The sequence below is a fragment of the Misgurnus anguillicaudatus genome, chromosome 21 (genome assembly GCF_027580225.2).
Source record: "Misgurnus anguillicaudatus chromosome 21, ASM2758022v2, whole genome shotgun sequence".
Classification (NCBI taxonomy): domain Eukaryota; kingdom Metazoa; phylum Chordata; class Actinopteri; order Cypriniformes; family Cobitidae; genus Misgurnus; species Misgurnus anguillicaudatus.
Genome location: NC_073357.2, coordinates 52,412,684 through 52,428,477, shown reverse-complemented (window position 1 = coordinate 52,428,477; position 15,794 = coordinate 52,412,684). Strand labels below are relative to the sequence as shown.

The 15,794-nt window shown below is 36.5% G+C and overlaps 1 protein-coding gene across 3 annotated transcripts in view; it reads left to right on the top strand.

Annotated features, from left to right (window-relative positions):
- The window catches only part of rap1gds1 (RAP1, GTP-GDP dissociation stimulator 1), a 45,843-nt gene that overhangs the window by 22,863 nt on the left and 7,186 nt on the right, over positions 1-15,794 (top strand). For all 3 annotated transcript variants that reach the window (XM_055212794.2, XM_055212783.2, XM_055212805.2), the window contains 4 exons: positions 6,327-6,470; positions 9,156-9,287; positions 12,248-12,382; positions 12,505-12,630. In XM_055212794.2, coding sequence (XP_055068769.1) covers positions 6,327-6,470; positions 9,156-9,287; positions 12,248-12,382; positions 12,505-12,630 — 537 coding nt within the window. The remainder of the gene's footprint in view (positions 1-6,326; positions 6,471-9,155; positions 9,288-12,247; positions 12,383-12,504; positions 12,631-15,794) is intronic.

Sequence of the window (15,794 nt, the reverse complement as noted above, 5' to 3'; positions counted from 1 at the left end):
TTGACTAAGAGAGCGAAAGTTGCAGCAGCCGCGAGGACAGTTGAAAGTGCAGGCAGTGACAGTCAGTCGCGTGAATGAGTCAGATTGGTCGAGGGCAGGCAAGGCACTTTGTTCAAAAAAATACTTCTATACGTATTATATAAATTTATACGCATATGTACTTATATTAATAAAAATATGATTAGTTCAGTAACTTCAGTTTGAAATTCATTATTTTTATTATTAAGTAAAGTAAAATAAAGAAAACTATTATTGTATGAACTATTATTGTATAAAGTATAAAATACTTCTATACGTATTATATCAATTTATTTACATGCATATGTACTTATATTAATATGATTCATTCAGTTTGAAATTCATTGTCTTTTATTATTAAATAAAATTAATAAATAAAATTATTATTGGATGAACCCCCCCCCCCCCCCCGTTACGTCTGACCCCCCCCCCCCCGTCCCGAATTTCAGCCAATCTCATCTGGTCACCCTACCATGAAATGATCAAATATTGCACTTTGCACTGATAAACAGTAAACCTAATCGTATGCTTTTGTTTAATATTATGAAAAGGATTATTACACGGCTCATTGGAATGCTTTATTCTGATTGGCCAGTCGGGATGTTTCAGGTTTATTATTCGCAGATGACCACCACTCAAAACTAATAGCGCATGGATGCTGCAACTAATTTTGATGTATTCAGTTTAATATTACACAAAATTAAATATAAATATATTTTTTATATAACATATAAGACCTTATATTTACAAATGATTAAACCAAATAGCGTGTTCTTGACATTTGTACATCTTGTCTTATCTTAAAACCGTTTTCGCGTTGGGTCCAGATCACACATTCGGGGCCTTATTCTGCTATAACAGCCGGCTGCCTATACATTATCCCTTACTTAGCATACAGGGGGTATATAAAGGGTATATAAAGATAATTTTATGGACACTGGCACGATGCCTGCTGCAGACGTGCTGACCGACTGCATAACTGTGTTCAGTAGTTTTAGTCTTATCTCCCAGCTGTAAGCATGCAGTGTTACTTTTATGGAAAGTTATGCCATTGCCACCTGTTGAGACTGGAAACAAGAGATGAGTGTTTTGGCATTCATCATGAGCCAACCAAATTTTTTTTTTTTAAATGTTTGATTTTTTTACATTTACGTGTATGCATTGGCAGACACTTTGTCCAAAAGTGACTTCCAGTGCATTCAAGCTGGGTGTTAAACACACAACCTTTGAGGAGCTAACACAATGCTCTACTATTGAGCAACACGAACATTCACTCTTTTAATTTATATTGTAAGAAAGAACATTAAAGCCAGACAAGCCATAAAGAGTGGCATCTCTAATAATGCTGAACCAGTCTGGTTTGGTTGACGGTAGTTACAATAAGCTACAATTACGCAGATGTGTGAGATTTCTCTGCTTATTTTCTGTTTGCTTAATAAGTGTGATCACTCGTCTCTTCCTCATTTGGCCCCTCCATCGTTCCTCAAAATAAAGATCTGGGGGTCTGTTAGCAGCTGCGGTCTGGACTATGATTCTGTCAGCTGCCCATTTTGTCTGTGAGCTCGTCTGAAGTTGAAATGTGTGCCTGAAAGCAGAGGCAGGACTTGAATGATCTGTACGAAGTGCCTTGAAGGGAAAGAGATGATATGTTATATAGGAGTTTTTTTTAAGTAATATTTATCTTGTTTTTAGGGTAAAAAAAAAAAAAAAATATATATATATATATATATGTGTCTTGTTTTAAACATAACCTCTCACTAAATTCTGTTAGGTTTTTTTTACAAGAAAAAGCAATTTGCTATAGTCAGGGTTCCCACGGGTCCTTGAAATCCTTGAAAGTTTTTGAATCTGGGGAAATAATTCAAGGCCCTGGGAAGTTTTTTAAAATATACATACATAGATACAGGTCGTTGAAAGTGCGTGAATCTATTCTATGCAAGAAGTTTTCTGGAAAAAAAATCCATATTATTCCCTGTGTAGTGTAGGATAATATCAAAAATGTCTAGCATTTTAAGCACACATGATAAACTGTTCACTTTAAATGCTTATATCTTCTGTATGCGAATGTTGATTCATACCAAAATGCTTTTTTGCATAGTTGTGTTTGACACATGAAAACGTCTCTGGTTATGGATGTAACTGTTGTTCCCTAAGAAGGGAACGAGACGCTGCGTCTCTCTTGCCATACTTCCTGCGTCCCTGTAACGTCGTCTTTGGCAATATTTCAGATAGCAATATACTTCCTGGCTCTCACGTCACCCTGTCTTTGTCGTTAAGCCTTACCATTGGTTGAATTTGATATACACATTCAGACACACTTACCCCTGGAAGCATCCCCAAAGTGTCACCGCAGTGTAGCAGCGCAAGTTCCCTTGAAAGGGCACTGTAATAATGTATCTTAAAAGGTAACATGATGTACCTTGCTCTCACTTGAAATGTGTCCCCACATTTAGTCCTTGAATTTGAGGGTATTGGACCTGGAAAGTCCTTGAAAAGGCCTTGAATTTTAAGTTAACTAAGGTGTGGGAACTTGTATAGTGAAAAATCAGAAATTCAAAGTACATTTATTTATTTAGCAGACATTTTAATCTTATGTATGTGACCCTGTTTGTAAAATCCAGGCTAAAGTCTCCTAAGTATTAATGAGATTTGAAGCATTAAAGTTTAATTCGACTTTAATTTCAATCTGTGACATGACCTAACTTGGCAGATGATGTCAGATATCTACTCTTTGCATACGTTTCCAAGTAAATGTGGTTATTTTTAATTCAAGAAAAAGCATTGTTTTGTATATAAGACAATATTTTGTCTTGTTCCATTGGCAGATTGACTCATTTCAAGCATGATCCTCAATGCATTTATATTATTTCATATAGGTGTTTTTGGAAGTAAATAGGTGAATGTGTTGTATGGGAATGTATAAACAAACAAAATGAAAGCGAGAGAGAGAGAGAGAGAGATAAAACGAGCTAGAAAGTAGCGTGGGAGATGGAGGGCTTAAGCCATTGAAAGCGTGCTTTTGAAGCAGCACTCGGGTTGTTAGGATTCTGTGCACAGAGCCGCCATCCCATCCTGCCAGTCTCCAAGACAACGGCCTACTTACAGCCACTACACATCACTACAGGCCAAACCGACAGTGTCACGTGTTCACTCGTATGTGTGTGAGGGATATTGACGGAAAAAGACCGAACTGTGCTGTACCTGAAAACTGCAGGGGTTTCATAACAAGCCAAATATGTAGTGAGACAGCCATATGTCTGACCTTAGACTTTCATCCGTGCTGGATTTTTCTTTCTGGGCTGTTCAATAGCTCAGATTATGTTGACGATATTCGGTTATTTTAGGATTTTTTTCCTTTTTTTTGAAAGTATGTCAAGTTTAATGTTACTTACATTTTTGTGTCTACCCCAAGGATTTTATTAACATACTGTGGTACTAATATGTACCTTTGAGGTACTAATATGCAATCTTTCGTACCAGTATTTACCTCTGAAGGTACTAATATGAAGTCTTTAGGTACAAAGGTGTACTTTTTGAAAGGGGTCTGCCCCAGTGACCGCTAGGGACCATTTTTTGTGACAGTCTAGTTCAGAGATGGGCAACTTTGATAATGATGAGGGCCAGCATTTTTCTCTTTTATACCAAGGGGGCCAGAACCACAGGCACAATTTACATCATTCTTAATTTCCTTTATTATGAAACACAATATACAATGAACCGGTCTTTAAAGATTTTAACTATAAAATTAGCAATTATGCTAATTCTAAATCATAACTTTATTTTCAGTGGACAGAGCATTTTTAGATAAAACTTCTTAACTGCATTGCTTTAACATCTGTAACAAGCAAGGCACTTTTAAATGAGTATAAAGGAGTTTCTCATCCCGCCCTCAGAGAACAAAATTATTTAAAATAAGTAATACATCAATTCAAAACAAAATGTTAATAACAATGTATTTTACCTTTCAAATCTGAGAGCAATTCTGGCCCGAGTCCAACCAGTCACTCAAACCAGTGGCATTGTTTTTAACCTGACTGGACCCAAATGTAAACTGACATGTGTGCAGTCTGCAGCACCGGTGCCCTCGTAACAAATTTGGCGAGCTGCTTCATTTGTTCATATGAAGATAACACCAAGTCTGTCTCAATGAAAATGTACCTATCGCCAGCCACACATTGTCGCAAGCGCTCTTTGCAAACAGATGAGAGGTTTGAAAAGGACATTATAGTTCAGGGCTTCTCGGGTCCGTTCGGCAAAAACACATTCATTTTAAATAACCCGACACCCGATTATTGTACCTGACCCGTGTCCGAGGCACGCGTGAAACTTTTAGAACCGAACCTGATCGCATCTCGGGTTGGACCTCGGGTTTTCAGACCCGTGAAGACCTCTTCTTTACATAAGCCCAAACATGGGACTATACCTACTGTGACGATCCACGGGACCTAGCACCCCCTCCTGGTTGGGAGGTTTTACCTCCTAATACAAAAATCATCATTTTAAAAGTATTTGATTAAAGGAACAGTATGTAGGATTGTGGCCAAAACTGGTATTGCAATCACACAGATGGTGGCCAATACACAAAATGACAACATAAACATCAGTTGAAGGCTGCAACTCCACTTTTTAAATGACAATATCCTGGCCGGACCACTGTTGTCAGTGTTATAAGTATTTTAAAAATGTAAATTATTTCTTAATGTCTAGTGACATATCAGGGCCATTTTATGATTAATTGATATACATTTCTTACAGACTGTTCCTTTAAGTATAATATGGTCCAGCGGGCCGTATTAAAATTTACCCCGGGCCGTGTGCGGCCCGCTGGCCGCCAGTTGCCCATCCCTGGTCTAGTTGATATAAGGGGGGCGGGACATTCTCATTCTAAAAAGGAACACTACATTTCAAATGCGCTTTGGAAGATGTAGGGTCGCCGTAATTTCACAAAGTAAGATGTGATCCTGGATCAACATTTCTTCTTGGTCCTGGATTAACATTTTTTTCTATGTTCTATGTTAAGTGCTATAACTGGGTCCCCGGTGCTTGTATAAATCTAGAAAATGTGAAAAAGATCATCCCAGTAACTTAGTTTTGGTGAACCATTCTCTGCAAGCATGTGAAAAAATAGATCACTGAAATTTGGCTCCCCTTGTGATGTCAGAAGGGGATAATACCACCCCTTAATCTGAACTATCCAACCACACCACTGCCATTTAGTGCAGAGATCAACTCATTTGCATTTTAAAGGACACACCCAAAAACAGCAAATTTTTGCTCACACATACAAAACGGCAATTTTAACACGCTATAAGTAATTAACTACTATGATATTTTGACCTAAAACTTCACATACGTTCTCTGGAGACATCAAAGGTTTATTTGACATCATCTTGTGAAATGTCCCCTTTAAGATACCACAACTTACCCATAACTCAAACCCTAATCATTTTTTAACCCTAAAATTAGTGTGAAATAAGAATTTTTTAAAAGCCCCTAACCCAATCCTAAACCTAAATCTAACATACACCCTAATCCTGCAATCTAATTGGTTAATGAAAATGTGGTTGATGGATGAAATGTTTCAGATTCGTTCAGTTCACTAACGGTAAAGAGAATAAGGGCCTGTTCACATTATAAAGATAACTATAGCTATAAAAAATATAGAAAAATTGTTATATATTAAAGACAAAAGCGGAGCTCACACTATAACTAGAAGAATAATGATACAACGAACGAAACTTTTGGGATCACTTTCTGAGCGATTTTTTCCCCCACTTGATAAACGATAAACCATTGACAGCCAATCAAATCTATTTGAACTTCAAATGCATGTGCACTTGAAAGGACAGTGGAAAAGCTCAATGCGAAGGTCTATAACATAAAATTACCTCAGGTATCCAGCGCTGATGCAGTAGCTGTGAAATTCACTATGTAATGCTTTTTTCCTACCACACTGACTACACCAAAAGGTTAGATATTAACTTAGATTACACAAACTAGATTCACTGTTTAGACGTACGCGAAACGCAGTGTGTTGAGGACATCTGCTGGTTACCTGCTTTGTAAATACAACAAAAAAAGCATATGAATATTCAGTGACATGTAAACAATTGCAAACGTTTTTATTCCAAGAAATATCCAATAATAGTTAATGTCATGAATGACAAGTATTTGCCCGAGTGCCTAAACTTTATTAGCATAAAGTTATCGTTATAATGTGGAGGCTAATATAGTTGTTATATTTATTGTATAATGTGAACGGCCCTTTATGATGAGTTTTTTTCTGTCTATGTTTTATTATCTGTCAGATGCGATTAAGCTTCAGCTGGTGGAGGCTGGTTTGGTGGAGTGTCTACTGGAGGTGGTCGCTCAGACTGTAAACAGTGATCGAGAGGAAGATGTGGCTCAACTCAAGACGGCCTCAGACCTCATGGTGCTTCTCTTGTTGGGAGGTACAGGATAAGCTCAGGACCGATCTTTAAATAATAAATAATCACAAATGGGTTGGAAGGGACACTTATTGTACATAACCAACACAAAATAGATGCTTAACCATCTAAAACAAGAATCAAAATTATGTCATTTCTTCTAAATGTGTATATAGTAACAATACTGCCTTTATAGGCATGCTCGTGTATCAAATGTATCTCTTGTTATGTATCTCAGAGAGGGAATGGGTGAAGTAGATTATCTGTTTGATGTACATTTTATTTCATCAATATTAAACACTATAGTTGAATATTTTATGGAATATTAATCAATTTTCCTGAAGGCTTTTCAGCAACCAGTAAGTTTTCACATCCAAGAGCAAGATATTTTTATTCATTCTGATCCAAACAGCTTTCAACAGAACATACATGAATTTGTGCATTTCATTTTCATTCATCTTTTTGAATGATCTTCTGAATTGATTCAGTTATAGTTCTGTGTCACTTTACTGTACTGTATGCTTAAAGGTGCTGTGTTTAAATTTTAGTGCAATCTAGTGGTGAGTTTGCGAATTGCAACCAACGGCTCAGTCCGCTGCCCAACCCTCGCTTTTGAAATGCATAAAGAAGCTACGATAGCCACCACCAGACAAACATTTCATCGTTGAAGACAACTTAGTAAAAAAGTTTGTCCATTAAGGGCCTCTGTAGAAACATGGAGGCACAAAATGGCGACTTCCAAGTAAGGGGACCCTTTGTGTATGTAGATAAAAACGTCTTATTCTAAGGTTATAAAAACATAACGGTTCATTTTAAAAGGTCTTTATACACCACTGATAATATAGTTGTGTATATAATTTTGCTTTTCTTTCAAGAGGTCCTTCTAAAAATTACACACTGCACCTTTAATACATCAGTTTGGAGCAGTTTAAATTCCACAATGTAATGTGTAGCTAGTTTTAGATAGGTAACTTTTTCTGTTACTGGCACATGCTAGGATGAGATGGTTATGATAGAAGATGCACTAACCACTATAGGCACCAACCCTAGCTTATACTGGTCAAGATGATGGTTACCGAAAGGGTTAATTAACTCCAGAATAAAATTTTGTCATACCCCAATGATGTTGCACACCCATAAGACTTTTGTTTATCTTTGGAAAATAAATGAAGATATTTTTATTAAATCCGAGAGCTTTCTGGGCCCCCATAGACAGCAACGCAATTCGTAACTTTCAAGGCCCAGAAAGGCAGTAAAGACATCATTAAAATAATAGTCCATTTGACTACATTTCATGAAGTGAGTATAACACGTTTTGTGCACATAAAGTCAGTCTCAAACGTGTAGTCATGAAATCAAAATGTCAGCCATAGATATATATACATAGATTCCCCATTAACTTTCAATGCCCAGAAAGGCAGTAAAGACGTCTTTAAAATCATTTAGGTGACTTCAGCGGTTCAGTCCTTATTTCATGAAATGAGGATAACACGTTTTGTGCACATAAAATTTCAAAGTAAATTTGCAGATTACTTGCATACATTTTCTTTTTTGAGGACCAAGTCAAAAATTTCTGGTTTGGTTTCATTTTGAAAGAAAATTTGGGGGATAATTGCAAAAATGTCAATGTGGTGTAAGCGGTCTGTGTCAATTGGTGTTATAGTATTTTTTTAAATTAAAATATAAATATATTCATAAAATATAATCATCTAGTTTAGTGTAATATGATTTTTTTACATAGTTTTTAGATTTTTTGTCAAAGATTATTTAAAAAAAAACAAAGCTGTTTTCAGCATATGTCAGGACAAATATTACAAAAACTCTATAACTAATACAATGATATTTTAAAATGATTTTTTTAATGATTATGCTTACGTGCCATCAAGGTGTATAAAATATTGAATATTTCTCATTCTTGGCACAATTGGCGGTTACACCCTTTGACATTTTATGTCCATTCAATTTTAACTTTCATAAAAATGGTGCATATGTAATTTTTTTATTGCATGAGATTAACATAAATACACTGCGCATTGAAATAAACCTGATGCATTCTTTTAAAACAAGTAAAAACATGCAATTTCTAATCTTGCCAAACCGTATATGTATATATACATAGATTCCCCATTAACGGTTGTTTGGCGGATGCAATTCACAACTTTCAATGCCCAGAAACGCAGTAAAGACATCATTAAAATCATCTGTGACTACAGCAGTTCAATCCAATATACACATAGATTCCCCATTAACGGGCGTTTTTGCGGATACATCTATGGAGCAGTTAAATTTGGAATCTATGTATACATAAATATCTATGCCTGGTGGATGACGCCGGTGTTTAATGTATGCATGTGCTGTTATAGACTTTATTAGCACCAAAAGTATTCTCTTCATTTAATGAAATAAAGATTGAACCGTGTAGTCACATTGATTTTTTTAACAATGTCTTTACTGCCTTTCTGGGCCTTGAAAGTTGTGAGTTGGGTTGCTGTCTGTGGGGGCTCATTAAGCTCTCGGATTTAATCAAAAAAATCTTCATTTGTGTTATGAAGATGAATGTAGATCTTAAGGGTGTGGAACATCATAAGGGGGAGTAATTGATAAAAAAATGAATTCTGGGGTGAAGAAATGCTTGAACAAGTTAACTTGGTGTGGACGTGAAAGTTTGTGGTAGTGTACTGTTTACAATCTTGTGTTCAATCGCTATAGATGAGTCCATGCAGAAGCTGTTCGAGGGAGGGAAAGGCAGCGTTTTTCAAAGGGTTCTTTCATGGGTGCCCTCCAACAACCATCAGCTTCAGTTAGCTGGCGCCCTCGCCATCGCTAACTTTGCCCGCAATGGTAAGTCCGCAGTACTTCCAGAAATGACCTGATAATGATGAATGTAGGGTTTATTACTGCCACAGATGTTTGACCCAGTCTGTGAACACCCCTCTAAAATCTTTTTTTACAAAAAAACATCCTGTATAATATAATGAACATTCTGTAAAAATGTAACCTTGATATCTTTAATATTGATTAATATTTCATATTAACATTGAGACTTTAGCCTTGGTTTCACAGACAGGGGGACATATGTTATTTTTTATTATGCTTTTGCATTACCTAGCCTATATTTTTAAAATAGATTAAAGGATTAGTCAATTTTCTTAAAAAAAAAAATCCAGATAATTTACTCACCACCATGTCATCCAAATTGTTGATGTCTTTCTTTGTTCCGTCGAGAAGAAATTATGTTTTTTGAGGAAAACATTCCAGGATTTTTCTCATTTTAATGGACCCCAACACATAACAGTTTTAATGCAGTTTAAATTGCAGTTTCAAATTACTCTAAATGATCTCAAACGAGGCATAAGGGTCTTATCTAGCGAAATGATTGTCATTTTTGACAAGAAAAAATAAAAAATATGCACTTTTAAACCATAACTTCTCTTCTCGTATATCTCTGGTCATGTAACGTGCCAGCGCGACCCCACGCAATACGCCATCACGTCAAGAGGTCACGGAGGACGTATGCGAAACTACGCCCCAGTGTTTACAAGTGTGGAGAAAGAGGACCGTTCCGACATCGCTGTATGTGGAATGATACTAATTAATGTCTTTGTGTCAGTTTATTGTTTAAAATGTTCCGCAAATGTGCGTTTCATATATGTAACATGTGACCTTTCCACGTCATTACGCAATTACGTGAGGCCCCGCTAGCGCGCCACAGGACCGGAGACAGACGAGAAGTCGTGGTCTAAAAGTGCACACCTGTCATTTTTCTTGTCAAAAATCACAATCGTTTCACTAGATAAAGCTGGGCGTACACGGTGCGAATTCGGACGGTCGGAACACGAGTGAGTTAATGCGATAATAATTCGGACGCAGTCACACACGACAAGATTTTACTGTACGACTTGACGAATTCTGACGTAAGCATTTTCGCACATGTGAGGATGAAGTAGGCTACCTTTCGTTGTGGCAGAATGTACAAAAAATAAAACAAGAAGAATACGGCAAAGATATTGGCTTAAGTGCAGAAAACAGCCTGGACATTTCTGTTCTTTTGTATTTCTGTTTATGCATTCCGAAATTGCAATATAGGTCTAGTGCTGTGGCGGTGAACGATTTTCTCTGGCAGTGATTTTTCGTGCTAGCGCATATGTGGTTTTACCGTCTTAATATATCATGATTGTAGTTCCAAGTAAATATCTATATTAGTTTTAATAATGTTACATATGTTGTTGCTTTTTTATAAATATAACTGTTTAAAAAACAAATTCAGTGGGCCTATTTATTTATTTGTAAATGCAGAATGAGGAGCAATGAGGTAAAACGCAAGGTAAGCTAAGGTTACACGTCTTTTCCTTTATAATTAAATTATTAAGACAATACATCTACAGCCAAATATTAATTTGTAAAACGAAAATCGCATGCAAGCCCCTTTGACAACAAAAATCGCACCGTGTACGCCCGCCTTAAGACCCTTATGCCTTGTTTGGGATCATTTAGAGTCCTTATAAACTCTGTTGAAACTGCAATTTTAAACTGTTACGTGTTGGGGTCCATTAAAGTCCATTAAAATGAGAAAAATCCTGGAATGTTTTCCCAAAAAAAAAAAATTCTTCTCGACTGAACAAAGACAGACATCAACATTTTGAATGACATGGTGGTGAGTAAATTATCTGGATTTTTTTTAAGAAAATTGACTAATCCCTTAACTACTGCACATGAACCCTTTTTTGCTGGCCTTAGCTGTATAGCAGTTGAATATTTATACATATTCCAAACATAGCTATAAAAGTGTGCATGCGGGATAATGTACCTTTAACATTTACCAGATGAAGACTTTCACCCAGCAGCTGAGATTCTGAGGATTTCTAATAGTTTGGATTGATACAAGCATTTTTGTATGTTTTAGCAATTGTATGTCTCAATTTGTGACCCTGTACCACAAAACCGTACGGGTAACAATACGTTTTATGTGTCAAAATTATCAATTTTAAATAATGTCACGTCCATAGCGGAGAAATATCATGTCCATAACATTGTTTTTTCATGCATATTCAAAAATGCATACAAAAATGTTCTTTAAAGAGCCGTCCCTTTCTCCATTTATTGGCTGTTATTGCTTCTGGTTTGTGCCTTTTAACCCCTTCCTGAAAAAGGCTAAAAATGGCTAAAAAGGACACAAATTGTACCTGCTGTGTTAATTGTTTATTAAAATGGTTTATATCATTCAAATCACAAGAATTTCAGCTTTCCAAAGATTTGTGACATGTTTAGCTTTTTGGGTTTTTGTATTTGATTAAGTTTTCTGTCAAATAATACAGTGTCCCTGGTGACACTTGAATTTTAAGGGGTTAGTTCACAGAATTCCTACAAAGTATGTTTTCTCCCAAAAACTTTGTGGATGTAACAAAACTTATTTCATATTTCCCTCATCTAAAAAAAACCACTGATGTCTGGACTCTATAAACAGATGGTTCAACATATTGGTAGTAAATGCAAGTTTTGACTGCAAATGTTACGTCCATAACACTGAAATTGCTCATTTGCATTTATGCATTTGGCCAATGTTTTTATCCAAAATGACTTACGATGCATTAAATCTGCACTTTTTTTATCATTATGTGTGTTACCTGGGAATTGAACCCATGACGTTTGCATTGCTAACACAATGCTCTACCAGCTACTGGAGCATAAATAGTTTGAGATTATATTAAGCATATCAGTGCTTCTGAATCAGTCCATATGTTGTGGTGGTAGCATTTGAATGCCCTTATTAATAATAAATATCCTGCTTTTTATGTTCACAGATGGGAACTGCATCCACATGGTAGATACTGGTATTGTACAGAAGCTTCTGGAACTGTTAGACAGACACGTGGATGAGGGAAACGTCACGGTCCAACACGCAGCGCTAAGCGCTTTGAGAAATCTAGCTATCCCAGGTCTGTCTGAAACATCACCTATTAAAATGATTTATCAGTGTCTGTATACTGTAAGTATCTTTAAACTGTGTTAGGACAGGCAGATCAGAATGTAATAAATCTACATCTTCTCTCCCGTCTAGTGGTCAACAAATCTAAGATGCTCTTGGCTGGTGTGTCAGATGTGGTGTTAAAATTTCTCAAGTCTGAAATGCCTCCAGTTCAGTTCAAGCTCCTGGGAACGTTACGGATGCTCATCGACACACAGGGTATTTATGAACAGTCCTCGCTTTAGAAGACAAATGGTTATTTATCCATATATGAGTAATATGTAACTCAGATAGTGGCATCCTACTGGTAATACAAGCATGACTTTGTAAAAGGCTCCAGAAGAAGCCTAAACAAAATAAAATCGCACCTTAACAGCATAAGTTCAGTTTTTACGCATACACGAGGGTCCGCGTACAGTGCACGTGGCGCAAACTTCGTCATCAGAATGGTACACGCGTGCATTGTACACACACAGCCGGAATTGCATTGCATTTTGTCACAATGCGCATTAGAGCTGCAACAACTAATCGATAAAATTATGGCATTTGTGTCAACGAATTTCATAATCGATTAGTTGGTCTGTGACGTCACATGCTCCTGCACCACCGTCGGCCAACATGCACACGCGTCAGGTGCGGTTTCTTTATACAGCGCGAGCTGCCTGCTCAAAGTCAGTCGCATTTTATTCATACAATGCAAGCTGCACGTTTATTCAGGCAATCTTCTGACCAGCCGACCAGCTTGGTTAAAAGCACGGAAGCAAAAATGCGAACGAACGCTGGTTAATAAAGGTTTAATTTCTGTTAATATAAGTGAGTTTGTATTTGTTTAATTTGTTGTTGGGTTTTCATTAAAATAGTAATGAACCACAAGCATCTGTTTTTAAAGTAAGGGGGAAATCCAGGTTTTTATTACTGTAACAACGCATGTATATCACCACTTTCATGTCATAATGGCTTATTTATTTTTTTAATAACAAATAATCTTAATATTCATCAAGGTCTAAAGCTGGAAATTAAAATTAGTTTATCAATCTGTGGCAAAATTCTCAGCACATCCCTGAAAATTTAATTCATTTTATTACACGGCTCTCTGGAATGCTTGATTCTGATTGGTCAGTTGAGACATTTGCAGGTTCGTTCTTTTCAAATAATAACCACTCCAAAGTAATAACGCATAGCCGGTACTACTTGTACGATTAAAATCGCTCCGCGCCAATAAAGATTACTGTTGGCGCCATCTTGTGACAAACATTGGACACCCACAATTAAGAATGGAAAATTTAGACATTCATTTTAACATGTACGGAAAAAAACTAAACATTTAAACAGTGGATAGAAGAACGAACAACGACAAGAAACAGAGAGCTTACTGAGACTGAACTTGACAAAATAGAGCATGACAGCTACGAAGCCAACACACAAAAAATACAGAATGGGCATTAAAACTTCTCAAAGACTGGCTAAAAGAGAAAAAAATGGAGACAGACAAGTATGAAGCAGAGGATCTTAATAAGGTATTACGATCATTTTATGCATCTGTGCAAAGTTTTGCGGAAGGATACAAATGTTAATTTAAAATAAATATGCCAATAAAATGTTTCAAATTCATATTCATGTCCAGTTTTTCTTCTTATGTGGCAAGTAGCCGTGTAATAAGTGGGATAATGTAGAGGCAGCCGGTAGTTATCGCGAAATAAGCCCCTTCAGTGTGAAGTTCACTGATCACACTGTCGGGGCTTATTTCCCGATAACTACTGGCTGCCTCTACATTATCCCTTACTTGTTAATTGATATTTTGACATTTAAAGTTGTTTTACTATTTAAAAGCTGCACAAACTTATTTTATTTAAGGCTTAAAATATCTAAATCAAGTAGTATTGTGTGGCTTTTGCACTTTTAAAAGTACACTTCTACACGTGAGTACCCTAATTTACTGCCTTATTTACCGTATTTTCTGGACTACAAGTCGCATTTTTTTTCTTATAGTCAGGTGTGACTTAAAATTTATTCTTACTGACTAGGATGAACCAAAAGAAAACATTACCATCTACAGCCACAAGAGGGCGCTATATGTTGCTCCTGTAGCCTACCCCTGAAAAAAAACTGTCTACTGAAACATTGACAATGGAGAAAGACTTTACAAACAAAATGCCCCCAAAAAGAATAATGATTTTCGAAATAAATGCAACTTGTTGTCCAGTGCGACTTATATATGTTTTTCATCTCTATGACGCATTTTTTGACTGATGCAACTTATACTCCAGAGCGAAAATACGGTAGCTATAATACGTGAAAACATCTAATTAGGTAAATATTTATATTTTATCCAATTAGTCGATTAATCGGAAAATATAATTGCCCGATTAATCTATTATGACAATAATCGTTATTCTGCGTTCAGACCAGCAGGGGTGGAGGCGTCAAGCGCGAATGATTTCAATGTTAAGTCAACGTAAAGACGCGTTGATGTGTCACGTGCGGCTTTCACACACGAATTAAGCGAGTAAACTCAAAATGTTCAAGCGACAAACTAGACGCCTCAAACGCGGCTGTTGTGAACCCACGGTTAGTTGCAGCCCTAATGCGCAGGTGACGAACATCTGTGTACACATACGAGTCAAATAAAATATGCTTTGAAAGGCTGTGCATTTGCCCGCTCACATACGTTTGTGTACAGGTAAAAAAACACTATAATTCGGGCTTAAGTATACTTCACTTTGTATGCATATGCGAGGGTCAGCGAACAGTGTGCATGACACAGATTTCATCATCAAAATAGTACTGAACGTGCACCACCAGATTTTTGTAACGGTGTTTACTTTTTCACGCAGGGCGCACATGCACGTAAAGGAGTATTTAGTATGTACAAATCAAATGAATTATACTTTGCAAGGCTGTGTGTTCACTGTTTACATAAGACAGGGACAATCCATTATTTAAAAGAGGAATTTCTCTGGACTTACAAATCCTTTTGGGATAATGTAAGTACACAACTGCAAATGGTTTTTAGATATATTATTACAAAAATCTTACATATTGTGGCTTTAAACTTTAGATAAATACAATGTAAGGGCTATCGACGGTGTCGGTAGCATGCTGTCACCAAAGAAAGAATCTGAAATATGCATGTACATTAATGCATTTACAATGGAAGCCTAGCAGAGAAGTGTACAGGAACGTGTTGAAAAGGTATACTTGATGTATACTTTATGCATTATGAAAACACGTTTTGTGATTGGTCAACACCTTAACAGCTCAAATAAGTTGTTTCAACCCCTTTTATTTAACAAAAAGTGTTTTATTAAGAGAAGCTTGTGGTTACTGGTGGATCTGTGGAGGTGTGTGAAAGCCAGTGATATCGGATATGCTTTATAGTGTTT